The sequence below is a fragment of the Pseudorasbora parva genome, chromosome 9 (assembly GCF_024679245.1).
Source record: "Pseudorasbora parva isolate DD20220531a chromosome 9, ASM2467924v1, whole genome shotgun sequence".
Lineage (NCBI taxonomy): Eukaryota > Metazoa > Chordata > Actinopteri > Cypriniformes > Gobionidae > Pseudorasbora > Pseudorasbora parva.
Window position 1 is genome coordinate 36176305 of NC_090180.1, and position 13992 is coordinate 36190296.

General features: G+C 37.7%; 1 protein-coding gene across 1 annotated transcript in view; it reads left to right on the plus strand.

Moving 5' to 3' along the window:
* Positions 1 to 13992, plus strand: part of clstn2a (calsyntenin 2a) — a 318427-nt gene that overhangs the window by 275996 nt on the left and 28439 nt on the right. Inside the window, exon 9 of the mRNA XM_067452451.1 lies at positions 13602 to 13764. Coding sequence (XP_067308552.1) covers positions 13602 to 13764 — 163 coding nt within the window. The remainder of the gene's footprint in view (positions 1 to 13601; positions 13765 to 13992) is intronic.

Genomic DNA, 13992 nt, shown 5'->3' on the forward strand with positions numbered 1-13992 from the left:
CCCCTGCGTGAACTAAATTGATATATAAACAAGGTTTAAGAGTGGAATAGCAATCTTGCTCCAAAACAACCTGATGAATACAGAGGAAGTCATAGTGTCCCGAAGAAGGACATGCCTGCTGGGTATTTCAGCTGTGGTGGTGTCAGAAGCTCACAAATGGGATCAGTTAAAGATGGGGTAAGTGTTATTTTAAAACCGTTTTACAAAAAAGACTAAGTCCAATAACAAACTTGTTGTAGCCAATCAGCAGGTAAGGGGCGTGTCTAATAATGATGGTGAGAAGAGAGCGCTCAGTGCACTTTATTATTCAAAACACACAACACAGATGATGGACATTATGTGAACTAACATATGCAGGCTTTTGGTTGAATATGCTCATGTGTCATGTTCACTTGTTTGTCCATTTGCGATTGTATTGTTACTCACTTCAGCGATGATAAAAACCCATTCATTTCCACATCGTATGGAGCATCTAAACTTTCTCATTGTCTGTTTCAATCGTCAGCCCACATAATGTGTTCCACAAGTCCTCATTTCATGATCTAAATAAGCCTTATCCGGTCATAATTGTAATATGTCGTTAGCTGGACTATCATGCTTGTGTACTTTCGAGTTGTTTGTGAGAACGGTTTGTGTTTTCATGATCGCTATAACTCTAATCTTGTCATAATTATAATATGTCGTTAGTTGGAGTGTTGTGCTCGTGTACTATCGAGTTGTTCAAGAGAATGGTTTGTGTTTTTGTGATCGCTATAACTCTAATCTGGTCATAATTATAATATGTTTGTTAGTTGGACTGTCGGCTCATGTTCAATCGAGTTGTTCATTAGAACAGTTTGTGTTTTTGTAATGGAAGGGGTGACTTTTTTCTTTCAATATTCAACTTTGATTAGTAACATGCTGATTCTGCCGTAGACGTTGCCTGGGTTTCGTATGTGTGGGGCGGAGCCATGGGCGTAGATTAAGCGGGGGACGCGGGGGACGTGTCCCCCTCACTTTTAATAAAATTTATTTTCGTCCCCCGCACTTTTACTGGGTCTCACCGATCGTAGTCGACCCGCTCCGAGCGGGATTCGAACCGGCGTTACCCTGTGCGGGGGCGGACAAGTTAACAGGAACGCTAACGACACCCTTCTCTAAACTCGGGTTGATAGCGCGCTTCTTGAGGTCAGGGGCAAGTGTATTTACATAGAAACCTATGTGAATACATCAAGATTTAAACTCAGAGACAAAAAATTATCTATGCATGACCTGTCATTTTTTCCGAATTTTAATATGAGCAGGGCGCTCTCAAAGAAAGTCCAAAAGTGGATTCGTAATACCCTGTCAAGCTGGAGCTGCAGCTGAAGGAAAACAATCGTTATGAGTGATGAAACGTGACGACGACAATCAGACGATTGCGACAATATATGCTTTATGTGTGTTTTTTAAGTCATCTCAATGTAGGCTATTTATTGACAATAAAGTATCATATGAATAATGCAGCTTTTTTAATGTTTAGTATTCTGCTCACCACGGCTGCATTTATGTAATCGAAAATAGTTAAAACAGTAATATTTTGAACATTATTACAAATTAAAACCGCTTATTTTCCTATGTGAATATATAGTAATTTATTCCTGTGATCAAAGCTGAATTTATCATCATTACTCCAGTCTTCAGTGTCACGTGATTCTTCACTAATCATTCTCAGATAAGGATTTCATAATCAAGAAACATTTATGATTATTATCTGTGTTGAAAACAGTTCCCAAAATGTTGTGGAAACCATGATAGCCTACATGTTATTTTTCAGGATTCTTTAATGAATAGAAAGTTCAATGGACAGCATTTATTTGCATTTATTAAATAAATTATCTAATTTGTAATATTAAAAATATCACTTGTGATCAATTTAATGCATGTCTGATCAATAAAAGTATTAATTTCTCTCTTTTTTAATTTTACCACAAATGTTTAGAAAATTAAGCATCACCATGAGCAGCACAACTGATAATAATCCTAAATGTGTGTTGATCATCAGATCCTCATATGGGAATGATTAGTGAAGGATCACTGAAGACTGGAGTAATGATGATAAATTCAGCTTTGATCACAGGAATAAATTACATTTTACTATATATTCACATAGAGAACAGATGAGTTACATCAGAATATATATATATATTTTTTACATTGCATAAAATCTATGGAGTCTTAATGCAGAAGTGTTTGTAGTATATAAACCAATCATAAAATTGGCAAAAAAAATAGGAGAATAGGAGAATAATATTATAGATATTAATTATTGGTTATTGTTCACCATTGTATTTGATATCTTGCCCAATTAAAAGCAAGAGATGCGATAAATGATATTGGTCCAAAAAAAAAAAAAAAAAAAAAAAATGGTATTAGGACATTTCTGTCCCCCTCACTTCTGAAAAGATGGCTACGCCCCTGGGCGGAGCTATCAAAATATGGACGAGACCCTTTTTGGGAGTAGGGCGTGTTTGTCATGGCAAATTATCTTTTTCTTATGTTCCATGTCTTTGGAATGAATTTCAAGGTACTACCCCACTAGAAACAATTCCTCCTTTGAAAATGTTTAAAAATGTTTTGCAGTTTAAAATGAATGAATCATGTTGCTGTTTTAATTAGTTGAATTATGAAAAATGTTTTAGTATTGCTGTTTTAGAATGTATTTTGTGTTTTATGTGTTTATGTGAGATTTTGTTATGGCCATTTTAGCCAGGATTCCATGAAAGAAGAGATTTATTTTAATCTCAATGGGACCTTAAACGGATAAAAAAAAAAAAAAAAAAAAAAAAAAACAACGGTTACCAGAAAGCACCTACCCCACCTTGAATGGCGTAAATGAGTGGCCAAACTACCAGGGTGATGCCCTAGCACTTTTTGAGTGGGTTTTATTTTTTTTTTGTAAAATATTATACTGACATTTTCTGTAAGCACACAGTAATTAAAACCTCCAGTTTCCAAGTAGAATACCGGTATGTCCCATTTTATATTTCCAGCTCAGGGATATTTCTAACATTGCATTCTTCAATATTAAATGTAAACACATTTGTTGCATACAAATCTTGCTATTATACTTTTTGATTGTACTCACAGATATAACAAAGCTACTTCAGTTGTTTTGCAATTACATACGATTTAACTGGCTTATGCTTTCGGTATTTTCTGGTTATGTTGTTTAAATAATTTAAATTAGACAATCTTTTTTCATTTTATTTAATTTCATTAAAACAAGTTTTATTAATATTGTTAATAGGTATAATTACGTTTAAAAATTTGACTGTCATAAATTATAGCTATAATTTTAACCCAAACAATAATAATACATTATATTCATAATTTTAGTAGTAGTAGTATTACTAAATTACATGGATATACTGGAAAATGTTGTCAGTAGTAGACTAGTACATGTGGGTAATTTGCTATTATCCTCTCACTATTTTTGTAAGTACCTACACATGTCTTTATTTCCTCTTTAAAGTAGTTTGCCTTTTAAGCGGCACTGGAGAGGAAGGGAAATAGAATTGTCACTCTTCTTTGTGCATTGGGTTTATATTTCATTTGTTTGATTTGACTTAGGTTTATATCTCATTTTAGTTTTGATTCTGACAGGGGAAGTTGTCTATTGTTGCGATTATGTGGCAAAAAATAAAATCTCACTACAAAACTGTAATATTTCTCTTGAAGTGTTACTCTGGTGACCTGTATTGACAAGTATCTACTGTGACTAAAATTAGAAAAGCTACTAACTTAACTATAGTTTTTAATAGTGCACAGGTAAATACGTGTAACCAACTTGAACCATTTATGAATTCTGCATGGGAACATTTTTAGTGCTCTTTAGCACAAAGTTCTTGTTCACTTGGATTCCTATAAAGATTTCCCCCTAAAAAAAAAAAAAAAAAACATTTGAAATTTGCCTCCTGACAAGGATATAATGTTTAAAGTCAAGTCAAGTCATCTTCATTTATATAGCAGCTTCGCAGGGTTAACAGGAAAATAATGCAACAGAATTTGATTCGGCTGTACAGCCACTCTGGAGAAAAGGGTGATGTTATCCAGCTAATTTCAATTATTATTTATTAATTCATAATGTCAATGCAGCCAGATCAGTAATATAGTTGAAATTTCAGTGTCCCGAACTGAGCAAGCCAAAAGCCAAATAATGAGAAGGAAAAAAAAAAAAAAACCTTGGGAGAAACTAGGCTCAGTCGGGGTGCCAGTTCTCCTCTGGCCGACAAACAAACAGTGAATGATTATGATTCTGGCAATTTTACAGGTCAGAATTCATTTTAGGTAAATAGATATTTGTAAGATTATTCTGAAGATTGGAGTCGCCATGCCCTCATCCTTGATAATGAGTATCTATTAAAGAATAAAGTCAGTTAAAGGAACACTCCACCGGTTTTAGAAATAGGGCTTATTCATCTTCTTTCCTACATTTAGATATGTGGGCAAATGCGTTTTTGCTTGCATTGTTTTAATTTGGCAGGGCCACCACTAGCTTAGCTTAGCATAATGAATGGAATCCAATGTTTCCAGCTAGCATGTCCCGAGTAAAAGTGATCCAAAAAAACAAACTGACACATATTGACTTGGAACTATATTATGGGAAGGCACAGACAAAGCACTGCTCCTTGGTTGCAGAGATAGCACGCAACACTTTGCGATCACTCAACAGCCAGAGGACGTGAGGATGAGAGCCGTAAAATCGCTGCGTTCTAAGTAGCAGTGCTTTGCCTGTGCTTTCCCATAATATAGTCCCAAGTCAATTTCTGCCAAAGAAATCGCCTAGACTTAATCTGCATTGCTATTTCTACTCGTTGTGAATATGCAGGCCACAGTACATAATTAGGTGGGGTTTTTTAATATTTTTTTATCACTTTTACCCAGGACATGCTAGCTGGCAACATAGGATACCATTCATTAAGCTAAGATACTAGCGAACCGGCCCAACTAAAACAATGCATGCACTGTATAACAAAATGCATTTGCCCACATGTCTAAATGTAGGAAAGAAGTTGAATAAGCCCTATTTCTTAAAACGGTGGAGTGTTCCTTTAACAAATCCAACACAAAGCATTGTCCTCTTTCTTTGTGTTTCTTTCTCACTTATCCTTACCAAACACTCTTCCTTCTGCGACTGATCATTTGTATCTGCCTTGAAGAAAACCACAGTCCTACCCTCCGTCCACGTATACGTGAGGAGCCACTTACACGACACAGCACAGCCAATATCACGGCCCACTGCAGATCTTAAACCTGCTCTGCTGGATCAGTCACCAATCTCTCCCATATCATCTCGGCCAAAGAACTGTCATTTGTGTGCTTGCAATCAGCAAATTGCAGTGTTTGTCTTCTACTTGTAACAGCGTATAGGCCACCGAGGCTAGACCTTCATTTGATAGTGGGTGGTTAAAAGTGTCTCTTTTATTGACTTTCTCAGTTAGAGGTACAGCATCTAATTTAATTCTATAAGGATGTCCCAGTCAAGTATATGGCGCTTTGCTGAGCTCCATCTGTTGTGGTGAATAACGGCTGTGGGAGAGTATCTGAGCACAGGTGTCTCGAAGATCTCCTTATGGTTTCAATAGTAGCATTCCTGGTTTCTGTGATGAGGAGACAGGTGTGTGGATAACAGTGCCAAGCATGTGCTAGTCGGCACAGCAACAAACTTCCCCTAATCAATTACCCAGAATGCCCTTAGCTGACTTGTATGAGGGCAATGGGAACAGCAGTACTGCTATCTGAAGATCTTCTGCACTCTATGAGTTTTATCTCTGTCTACCGATTTACAAACGTTTCTTACTAGTAATCGATTATGAGATGTATATCTATGCCTCCAAATAAGTGAGGAGAGAAAAAGCACTTCTTCACTTTTATTTTTGCCATGCCGTATATAGAACAAATCATCCCTCCCACAAGGCCATTTGAGCGAGCAGATGATGGAACAGATAAAGCAGAATCTAAAATTAGGCTAATCTGCTCTTCAATCAAGGAAATAATGAAACCTTGGATTGCACTTCCCAAGTTGGCTCACAGTTAGAGTCCCTGGACTCCTTGATTAAATGCCACCTCTGAAAAGTTTTTTGCGGTAGCCATTTATTCTTTCCAAATTTCTCTCCGCCTCTCCCCCTTTGAAGAATGATATGGCGGCATTCCAGAAGCAGTGAAAAAGCGTTATTTTATGCTGTGAGACTGTTAGTTAGAGGCAGACATGGGTGAAATAACAAAACCGTGATATGTAATACATTACATCCTTTTGACAATGTACAAGATGTACATGATGTCCTGATGTTTATTTTCCCTGAAATGAGTGCAGTTTCTTCCCAGTGTTGACGTGTTGACCTATAGAAACATAAATCAATAATTTGCTTCGCTATGTGGTATCAGGGGAGAAGAATTTCCCATTTATAGAGAGCATAAAAAAATAAAAATAAAATAACAAAAATGGGAAATGTGCCCTTGAGTGATAGGTGATTCAATTTCTTATATATATATATATATATATATATATATATATATATATATATATATATATATATATATATATATATGATGCCACATTACATACATTGAAATTTATTAAATATGTTTAACAATATGACATCTGTCTTTATGCTTTCCTTCGGTAATGACTAAACAAAAAGCATTACAATTTTCATTTGTATGTGTTTTTTTGTCCCCATAAAACGTGTATTAGTAACTTGTAACAAAATATGTTTATAATGACAGCCAGCTGCATGTAAAATAACATGTTTACATAATATTTTTTGGAGCGGGTGGCCTCATTGGGGATGATATGTTGATGTCACATGACCAGCTGAATATGTTGGGGGAGAGCAGGGCACAACCTAACACTTTTTGACTCTCTCAGTTTGTATAAATCCACTTGGGGTTCAGAGTATTTCATTTTTCCCACATTAATTTCACATGTCTAAAACAACTGTATGGTTTTGTTTCATTAATACAGTGTATACTTTTTATATATATGGTACTCATATATATATATATATATATATATATATATATATATATATATATATATATATATATATATATATATATTATTCATTAAAATATACAGATTTTACGTATATAGAAACGTGTGTATATATATATATATATATATATATATATATATATATATATATATATATATATATATATATATATATATATATATATATATATATATATATATATAATTATTTTTTTTTTCATCAAAATATACAGATTTTTGAGTTTGACTACAAGTAAAACATTTAAATAAATGTTCAGTGATATCTTCCAAAGATTTATTTTTTTATTTTGGAGCAGTTTTTTCCTCTAAATAATTTTGAAATAACAACTAACAAATACACACAGTTTCATCATGCTGTTATGTGTGGAAAGTTTTAAACCATGTGTGTTACCACTAACCCTGCGTTAGTTTGTGCCCCGCACTCCCCTATCCCTTTTTCTTGATAACACCCATTTCATTTGTTTGTAAAATAAATCAGTCAGTACAGCATTGTTAAAAAGGTAGATATAAGATGACTGCCCAGCACAATTTATTTCATACATTTTCTGCGATTATTTATATATGTGTATATCAACCTTTGTTAGAGTCCGGCGTCTCCGTGTATTGCAAACCTAATCTGAGGCAACAGCACAAGCCTGCAAACACAATGCATTAATGTTGAATGAGGAACAGGCCGTACCGCTGCAGCCTGCAAGGCATTTCTCTCCCGCAGCCAACATGACACAATGATGCCTGTGCATGCAGAGAGACGTATAGTTCTATGCGTGATTTGTGTTCCAGCTCTCGCTTATTGTCGCACTCTCATTTATTTGTTTGCTCTGAAGGTCGTGGATGCAGTGTTGACAGGGGAAAAGATTAAAAAATGTTGCTGCAAAAAAAAAAAAAAAAACGTGAAGAGCATGCGAAGGATGGGGGTGGAGGAGGAGGCCAAATGTAAGCATGTTTTAATCCTTGGCGGCATGTGCCTTTGTGTGCTGAAACAGCCAAAATCATCTCCTGTCAGGGCAAGATTAATGCTTCATATGTGTGTTTCATTAGCAGCAAAGCATGCACACTCACACACAGCGCGTGTTTGTTCCTCGACGGGCTTGTAATGAGGACGAGAACGGACAGAGTCTGCAGAGGTTGTCAGTCATTAATGCTCTTGTAAATGTCAATCGAAAGCATGTTCAATCCGATAAAAATAAAGATTGTTTAAGTGGTCGACTAGCTGGACAAAAATACAATTTCTTATTTATTTATTTATTTATTTATTTATTTATTTATTTTTTACAGCAGTGCTTTTTACAGCAAAATGCCAATGACCCCTTATACACTCACCTAAATGATTATTAGGAACACCATACTAATACAGTTTGACCCCCTTTCACCTTCAGAACTTACTTAAATCTACATGGCATTGATTCAAAAAGGTGCTGAAAGCATTCTTTAGAAATGTTGTGGGATGCACACCCAGGGCACGAAGCTCCCGTTCCACCACATCCCAAAGATGCTCTATTGGGTTGAGATCTGCTGACTGTGGGGGCCATTTTAGTACAGTGAACTCATTGTCATGTTCAAGTAATCACTTTGAAAGGATTTGAGCTTTGTGACATGGTGCATTATCCTGCTGGAAGTAGCCATCAGATAATGGGTACAGGGTGGTCATAAAGGGATGGGCATGATCAGAAACAATGCTCAGGTAGGCCATGTCATTTAAACGATGCCCAATTGGCACTAACGGGCCTAAAATGTGCCAATAAAACATCCCCCACACCATTACACCACCACCACCAGCCTGCACAGTGGTAACAAGGCATGATGGATCCATGTTCTCATTCTGTTTATGCCAAATTCTGCCTTTTGAATGTATCAGCAGATATCGAGACCAGGCAACATTTTTCTAGTCTTCAACTGTCCAATTTTGGTGAGCTTGTGCAAATTGTAGCCTCTTTTTCCTTTTTGTAGTGGAGATTAGTGGTACCCGTTGGGGTCTTCTGCTGTTGTACCCATCCGCCTCAAGGATGTGCGTGTTGTGGCTTCACAAATGCTTTGCTGCATACCTCAGTTGTAACGAGTGGTTATTTCAGTCAAAGTTGCTCTTCTATCAGCTTAAATCAGTTGGCCCATTCTCCTCTGACCTTAAGCATCAACAAGGCATTTCGCTCTGTGGTTTTATTTTTGTTGTAATTCTAATTGTTTAAGTATTTTAAGTATCTTGAGACCCCTGTGTTCTGGTCCGTTTAGTTAAGCTTCATCTAGTTTTTTGTTTTATTTATATAAATGGAGGAATGCATCTTTGGTAAATGGCCCTTAAAGAACACACATCTGATATGTAGTTTAGCACATCCTTAGGTTAGACATGTATATACTGTGGATGCAGAAAGGCAATTCAGTATTAACTGGTTATTAAATGTGAAAATGTTCAGAACTCCAGAATTTGGTGAACAATCTACATATGCTCATAGCTTTTTTGCACAGAATTACGTTGCAATTAACAAGCTTTGAATGTTGTCCACACACTGCAGGCTGTTCGTTTTCATACTCTGAACAGAAGCCCAGTTTTTTGAGAGATGTTGCATGAGCTGTTTAATTAACCAGTGCTAATGCTGCTGTTTTCATGCCTCACTGACACTGGACGTTGCTTTGGCTTTCTAAATTGCATGAGCTTATTTTTGCAGTTTTATTTTTGGAGTCTTTTTTTATGGTTAAGCTATACATCATTGTAATTCCTGCTCTTTTTAATAATAGTTGTTTCATCCTACAACCAAAATATTTAGTTAGAACAGTCAATCACATTGTAAAAATCGGTTACAGACAGATTCACACAGATCGCTACTGAAGGCACAGAAGCTAGTTTCTGTTTGTGTTCACGGGTGCTTCATAGTTTCCGGATCTATGACGTCACCCGCCTATGACGTTCCATCTTCCTATTGGACTGATTCGACATGTGTTTCATGATGCAATCATGCAGAGGCGTTCTCACAACGTTTCAACGCAGCGTCTCGTTCTCTCTAAATGCGTAACAGATATGTTATTTTTGCCCAAAACAAGACAATTACTTTTGCTTGTCTAGTAAATACTTCTTGTGTTAAGTATGTTTAGATGTTTGGACTAGAAACAAAAATACTAAGAAAATAATTTTTTGCAGTGAACCTTTTAGGGGTTCCAAATACGTAGCTCCAATAGAACCTTTTGAGGTTCTATATAGAACCTTTTCTTCTAAGTATGTGGCTTTCAAACAAGTGCCCAAATGAGAAAATATGGCACTGAATGGCACTTGTTGAGTGTGTGTGTCAGTTGTGTGCACGTTTCTGACATTGGAAAGGGCAGAAAAAGGTTAGACTGATAGAGTAAAATTGCTGCAGAAAGAAGGGAGAAATAAGGAGCTTTTTGAAGAGTCCAGTGAGATGGAGATAAAGAGAATATCTATACTAGAAAAGGTGAGATAAGAGAACGAAAGGAATTGAGGTGTGGAGTGAGATCTGTCCCCAGAGGCAACGGTTAGGTGAGGGGGGGGGGGAGAGAGAGAGAGAGAGAGAGAGAGAGAGAGAGAGAGAGTGTCTCTGGAGACCTGGGCTCATCTCTCCATTAACTCCCCTCTGCAGTAGCTCAGCAACATCCACCCAGGCATCTTCAGTTCCATATGGTGCTCTCCATGGCTGCACAAGCATGTTTACTGCATGATACTAGTAAATTACCATTATGACATTGTGCGCTCTGATAATCTCCATTCATTTGCCTGTGAGCGTGAACAGGTGGCAGAGTTATTCGTAATGAAATTAAGATTTCATTGATTTTTCGAAGTGTCATTCATTTTTATTTCTAAGGGGCCACTCACATAGTGCATATTCTTGCACCACAGAAGAAAATAAAAACGTCTCAAGAAAAAGTTAATTTGTTTTTAACTTGGTATCTTAATGTGGCGGTAATATTTTATGTAACGGGTGAAATAATATTTACTTTTTTGGCGATGGTGCGGGTTGGGAATCAGTAGGCACGGGCAGACTGAAAGTTCAATAGCCAAGACTATTTCAACTAATTTCTGAACCCCCTGATAGACAGCTGCTTTCAAACGGACCCATGCTTATTTGTGTTCATTCATGCTCTGTGGTCTAAAGACCATCAAAGGTTTCTATTTACAAAGCGATTTACAGCGTTAAGCAACCGCACTGCAACTGAAGTGATTGACAACTTCAGTCATTAAGGGAGTGTTCTTTGCTTGCTTTCTGTATATAATCTACTCGCAATTTGAATAAAAGCTTTATTTTTGATGCTGCTAAGAGGACCAACGCCCACAGCAGTTTCAGGAGAGACAAGCAAATTGAAAATGCAGAGTAAATCTGCTAAAAGTTTAATATACCCTATATTATATGAGTGTAAAGGCTCATATTTGGCTCTCTGCGTTTTTAAATTATGGAGACCTCTAAACGTCTGTGTAGCCTATGGTGTGATTTATGCACCTTTGTTAAAAATACCCTCTATGGACAGATTGTTCATATGATGTAGGCATATTGACTCGGCGCAGTAAAAAATCCCGGCTGAAACATCCTCCCTCACATCTCCCACTGCCACCCATTTGACAGAAATGAGAGAGGGAGGGGGATATATGAGGGAGGATATTTCAGCCGAGACTTTTTACTGCGCCGAGTCAAAGTACTCTCCGAAGTGCTATTCCGCTATACATTAGCTCTCGTTTTTAATCCGCTTAGAAAAGCGCCATGTTTTATTTTACATCGTCATACTTGATCGTTCAACTATTCATGTAACTGTATTTAAAGGTCCCATTTTTTGCGTGTTTTCGAAGCTTTCATTATGTTTACAGTGTGCAATATAACATGAGTTCATGTTTCGCGTGTAAAAAAACACAGTATTTTCCACACAATTGACTTATCTGTACAGCGTTGTTTCCTCTGTCCTAAAAACGGCCTGATGATTTCCTTGTTCTATGAAGTCCCTCCTTCAGAAATACGTAACGAGTTCTGATTGGGCCAGCGCTTCCCGTGATGTGATTGGACAGAAGCTTAGCACACTTTGCCCGGAAAGGTCCCGCCTCTTACCACAACGGGGCGATGCCAGCACTGAATGCGCGCTCTTCTCCACGTGGGAGAGCAACAAGACCACGCCCCCTTTTTTGGTGTTCTTGTGGGTGGAGGGTTAGTCAACAAACGGTTCTAGTGACGTCATTACATCCCTGTACTTCCTGCTGTAGTCCAAACCGGACGTTCGCTGTAGGCTTTGAAAGGGAACATCTGTTAAATAAAATATCTCGCTTGGCATTGAACTTTGAGCTTTATAATTTTACAGGTATTATTTACGCTAACAGCAACATTACACACTAACTAAAGTTTGAAAGATGGAATCGCAAAGAACGGGACCTTTAAATAGGGAAAACGTGGAGGTGTTTGGTCACTTCTAACTTGATCTCTGTTTAGTACCATAGTGAATAAACTGGGCTTAGTGGGCTAAGCTAAATGCGTTCAGTTCTTCACCGCACGTCAGAGCGATTAAGTGCATGCACTCAGACGAGAGATGTATGTATCAACTCGTTTTAGTTAAGGGAATAACATATTTTAAAGGTGCACTATGCAACTTTCCGTCCACTGCAGGGCGCCTATTCAAAACAAAGCTGTAGTTTGATGACGCCAAGTGTGAGCGCAGTATCTTGAGAAATGTGGTCTTCACCTCACAGCAGGTGGAAAATAGGACTCAAAATAGGGCAGAAATAATGTTGCACGCAATTGGATAGCGCTACAACCAACCAGAGCTAGTTGAAAGATTACACTTTCGCTGTATCCGGTCGACAAAACTCAGAACACATCTTCCCTTCTTAAGAATGACTTCAGTGCCATTCTTTGTTCTTTTCTCAGAGAAAAGCTTAACTCCAAGTCTTTCAGAGTCGCGGTCAAAGCTGATTCGAAAGACCGCCGTTCGCCAGATTCTGTGTTTACTAGAAGCACGCAAGCGCAAGATGGCCGTCATTATGTTAAGCCCCGCCCACCGACTCTATACACGATGTGATTGGCCCGACCAGAGTTTGGCGTTTACAGCTCAGAAGTGTAATGAGAGTTGCTAGACGACACTCACGGGCAGATTAGATTTGCTGCCGCTAGGGTGCGTCTAGATTTCTAGGCTAGCGTTCAGTCTTTCCGCTTGCAAAATTCCACCATGTAAATAGCGAATCCACCATGGTGTAAGCACATCTGGATTTTAAAGCGAATGGGAGATGGCACTCTAATTGGATTATTGCACGTAAATATATAGCATGAGACTACGTACAACCCTTTTGGACCATTTGTCTGGAGCATTGACCGTTTTCAGTGCACCTGCGCCATGCGCTTCAGACCATGTGCTTGCTAAAATAGGGCCCTTAAGATTATGTGTCAGTTTAGAAAATGTAACTTTATACAACATATTTAGAATCTTGTTTTACTTTATATTTTTTATGTACACTTGAATCCTATCACGGTTAGGTTTAACATGTTATAGGTCGACCAATTGGTCAGGTAGTGATTATGAAATGTAATGTTTCCTGTTTTGACTACATGAACAAACCTACTAAACTTGTTTTATTTCTCATCTGCAGATCTGTGACAAAGAGTGGCATTACTACGTCATCAATGTAGAGTTTCCTTCAGTGACGCTCTTCGTAGACGGAGTGACGTACGAACCCTACCTTGTGACAGACGACTGGCCCATCCACCCTTCTGAGATCGATGTACAGCTAACCGTAGGTGCCTGCTGGCAAGGTGAGACCATGAAAGAGCTGTTATTTTGATTATCATTTGAAAAGAAGGATCGATAAAATGAAATGGTGGCATAACTGTGGTTTAGACAGCCCAGACACAGGAGTTAATGAATCAGCATCCGCCAATGTTGAGATGTGATCAGATAGTCTCAGGATGTAGAGTGAGAGGGTGTGACTAAGAGATATCTACATTATTGATATGACAGCACGAGTACGGCAGCGGTGGTTC